The sequence below is a fragment of the Caretta caretta genome, chromosome 1 (assembly GCF_965140235.1).
Source record: "Caretta caretta isolate rCarCar2 chromosome 1, rCarCar1.hap1, whole genome shotgun sequence".
Taxonomy (NCBI): Eukaryota; Metazoa; Chordata; order Testudines; family Cheloniidae; genus Caretta; species Caretta caretta.
Window position 1 is genome coordinate 1,477,628 of NC_134206.1, and position 4,096 is coordinate 1,481,723.

The window sequence follows — 4,096 nt, forward strand, 5'->3', positions numbered from 1 at the left end:
CCACAAAGTGTAGGAATTATTAACGCAGGGAACACCACAAAATATAGAATTGGAATGCGTTACCTAGGGAGGTGGTAGAATCTCCTTCCTTAGAGGTTTTTAAGGTCAGGCTTGACAAAGCCCTGGCTGGGATGATTTAACTGGGAATTGGTCCTGCTTCGAGCAGGGGGTTGGACTAGATGACCTCCTGAGGTCCCTTCCAACCCTGATATTCTATGATTCTATGATGGAGTCTGGAATCCTCGTGGCCATGGCTTTGGATTGCTACGTGGCCATCTGCCATCCCCTGAGACATTCCACTATCCTGACGTACTCTGTTGTGGCCAAGATCGGCCTGGCCGTGGTGCTGCGCAGTGGCATATTCACATTACCCTACCCCTTCCTGGCGAGGCGGTGGCCATATTGCAGAACCAACATCATCCCCAACACCTATTGTGGGCACATAGGTGTGGTGAGGCTGGCCTGCACTGTCATCCGCATTAGTAGTTACTATGGCCTGTTTGATCTTTTCTCTGTGATTGGAGTAGATGTGTTTTCTATCACCGTGTCCTATATTCAGATCCTCCGGGCCATCTTCCGCCTTCCAACAAAGGAAGCCAGGCTCAAAACTTTTGGGACCTGCATCTATCATCTTTGTGCCATCTTTGCTTTGTACCTCCCAATTTTCTTCTTCTCTCTTACGCAGCGGTTTGGCCACAATGTGCCACTTCATTTACGTGTTCTCATTACCAATGTGTACCAGGTGATGCCCCCTGTGCTACACCCCATGATTTACGGGGTGAGGACCAAACAGATCCGGGGCAGGTTGCTCCAACTCTTTATGTATAAAGAGACCTAATATTTTCTCCTTGTGCTCTGGCCCTCAGATTGAGCTTTGTGCAGAGCCAGCTGGTGCATGGTGCTGGGGCCTCATCCCTGAATCACTTACTGGACAGAGAGAGACTATACCCTTTTCTGTCCTTACTGTGCTGTATCAATGTGATGATTTGGGGAATCAGTCTATGTATACTACACTGGGCTACCACCTGTCTAATTGCTCATAAGTGGATCCTTGATATTGCAATCTTCCCCCATCTCTTCTGTCAAGGCTCAAACCTGTTGTGTGTCCAGTCCCAGTAGGAGCCACCGGGGAAGGAAAGAACCAAGGCTGCCCCAGCTGGAGCAGCAGAAGAAACCCTCAGCTCAGGGTCTGCAAGCCCGAGCCACAGCCACAGAGCAGAGGCAGGATCTGAGGGAGGAGGGGGCAGAGAAGCCCTATTCATTTTTTCTCCTCCATCTTCCATACTGCTTCTGCCCAGGAGTTGTATTATTTCCCCTCTCCTTGAAAGAAACTCAGGGGGCATGTCATAAATATAAAGGGAAGGGTAAACCCCTTTAAAATCCCTCCTGGCCAGAGGAAAAATCCTCTCACCTGTAAAGGGTTAAGAAGCTAAAGGTAACCTCGCTGGCACCTGACCAAAATGACCAATGAGGAGACAAGATACTTTCAAAAGCTGGGAGGAGGAAGAGAAACAAAGGGTCTGGGTCTGTCTGTGTGATGCTTTTGCCGGGACAGAACAGGAATGGAGTCTTAGAACTTTTAGTAAGTAATCTAGCTAGGTATGTGGTAGATTATGATTTCTTTAAATGGCTGAGAAAAGAGTTGTGCTGAATAGAATGACTATTCCTGTCTGTGTGTCTTTTTTGTAACTTAAGGTTTTGCCTAGAGGGATTCTCTGTGTTTTGAATCTAATTACCCTGTAAAGTATTTACCATCCTGATTTTACAGAGATGATTCTCTTTTTACCTCTATTAAAAGTCTTCTTGTAAGGAAACTGAATGCTTTTTCATTGTTCTCAGATCCAAGGGTTTGGGTCTGTGGTCACCTATGCAAATTGGTGAAGATTTTTACCAAACTTTCCCCAGAAAGTGGGGTGCAAGGGTTGGGAGGATTTTGGGTGGAATGACGTGTCCAAACTATGCTTTTTCAGGAACCCAGATAAAGTTTGGTGGAGGCAGCGGAAATCCAAGGGCAAAGGATAAAATTTAATTTGTACCTTGGGGAAGTTTTAACCTAAGCTGGTGAAAGTAAGCTTAGGAGGTTTTCATGCAGGTCTCCACATCTGTACCCTAGAGTTCAGAGTGGGGAAGGAACCTTGACATGGCGGGTTTCTTTCTCTCTGCTCCCTGACGCTATAGGGCCTACTCTTTTCCCTCCACCTCCCTTTCCCTTTCTGGACATATAGATGGGTTGCACGGCACCACCGGTACAGTCGCCACACCAGTGCTGTGCTCCCTCTTTGCCCATCTCTGTGGGCCACAGGGTCATAACAGAGGCCGAGCCAGAGGATCAATATAGGTCCACGACAATATCCCTTACTGTCCTGTGGGATCAGCTGTACCGGGAGTCTTTGGCTAACCAATAAAGTGCCAGAAACGACGATGGTTTATTGCTAAAAGCAGCCAAGTCAGCATGTTGTACATTGGCCATTCAGCAGTCTCAATTTGACCAAGTCAGGAGGGGAGGGGGTTTGGGTGACACAGAAAGGGCAGCTTGACCCCTTGTCCTTCCTGATAAAAATTGTCTTGACGTTGCTGATACATGCATTTTAGAAGAGCAGGATGTGCCCCAGGAATGTCTATTGGGGCCTCAGGGCAGCAAACTCTGGAAAAACCCACATTTGGTTAATCAATAATCAGAAGGAACCTCTTGCTTGACAATTGAAACTGCTTACTTAACAAGTTTGCTTTAAAGGACATGTCATTCTTTTACTAATGTATAAATAAGTGGGAAAAGTTTGAGGTGGTTGGACTCTTCAGGACTGGACTCTCCCTCTGGATGCATCTTGTGTTGCTCAGCGGCAGACGGGCTGCCACTGTGCCCCATGAGAACCACGCTCAGCTTTGGTAATTATCAAGGGTTGGGGGTGTTTTACTAACGTGTTGCAGATGTGTGTATAAGTGCTTGGGACCAAGTAAAGTTTAGTTTTAAATGAACGCACACTTGTGTTGTCCTGTTTTGTGCCAGCCATCTATTGGTAGGAAGGCCGTGTCTCCCCTCATTTATTTCCACCACCTCGCACAGAGTAAAAGTTACCAAGAGTTTTGGTTTGAAAGAACCCCTTGTAACAGAGCTTCACCATTTTCTAGTGGACACCTGTGGTTTCAAGAGTAAGGTGAAGCTCCCTCTCCAGCATTGGGAAGACTGCCATCTTCTCTTCAGGGCCACAATGGCTGTTTTGGAGTAGTGGAAGCAAACCGGGAGGCAGGACATCCTAGTCTACCGTTGGGCCCGCAACTTCTGTGACAAGCCTTTCAGGTTGGTCAGTGATTGTTGCAAGGCTGGCTGGGGATCCTCCTGCCCATGATCCTCCTTAGCCCTCAGAATGTAACCAAGTACCTTTTCAACATTGAACACCAGAGGCTCTAGGGTAGGTCTCCACAGATAACAGGTGTTCTCCTTCCTTTGTGATATAGGGTATTCTGTGTTTTGCGTGTAGGAAACCCACATGGATCCAAAAACCTAGACTAGTTGGCAGCTGGAGTAGGGGCACCAAGTATATTTTAGACACCGCAGCACTCATTCAGCTGGGGTGGCCACCCTGTTCTCCCTGGACCTACAGCCTGAGATGCTGGGAGTTGCTGAGGTCATGCTAGGTTGTCTGCTGTGTGGAGCGGCTGACATTGAATCTGTCCAACGTTTACTCCCGAATGCAGACCAAGAGTGGGTGTGTTTCTATCAAAAAGTGTCTGCCTTCCTCGGCACTTTGAATCCTCACTCGTCCCTGTGCCTGGGTGGGGATTTTAATACAATCTTTGAGAACCAGAATTGCTCAGAGATCAAGAGCTACCAGGCTGCTGCAGGCATCCTCAGAGTGATTGTCAATCATCACTCCCTGGACTTCTGGCACAGCCAAAACCCCGATGACAATTCCACCTTTATCTATGTCAAGGTGGAGGTTGATTGGTTGTGCCATCTTGGTTGGACTACATGTATGTACTTTGTTTCCATCTTGCCCAGGCCCACTTCTCCATCATTCGACCAGCCCAGTTCTCGGCCCACCATTTAGTGTCCATGATGGCCTCTTTCATCTCGGAGCTCATCTCCAGCTCTTGA

The 4,096-nt window shown here is 47.7% G+C and overlaps 1 protein-coding gene across 1 annotated transcript; it reads left to right on the forward strand.

The window, feature by feature from the left end:
• Window positions 1–226: 226 nt before the first annotated feature.
• LOC142071040 (olfactory receptor 52R1-like) lies at window positions 227–4,096 on the forward strand. Its single transcript, XM_075125276.1, has 2 exons — window positions 227–778; window positions 4,001–4,096. Exons 1-2 carry the CDS (start codon window positions 227–229, stop codon window positions 4,094–4,096), a joined length of 648 nt encoding a protein of 215 aa, XP_074981377.1.

Bases quoted from the DNA above. Each gene is read 5' to 3' on its own strand.
- LOC142071040 (XM_075125276.1), top strand. From the start codon at position 227: ATGGAGTCTGGAATCCTCGTGGCCATGGCTTTGGATTGCTACGTGGCC. The intron at 779-4,000 runs GTGAGGACCAAA...CATCTTGCCCAG, and splicing joins TACACCCCATGATTTACGGG to GCCCACTTCTCCATCATTCG.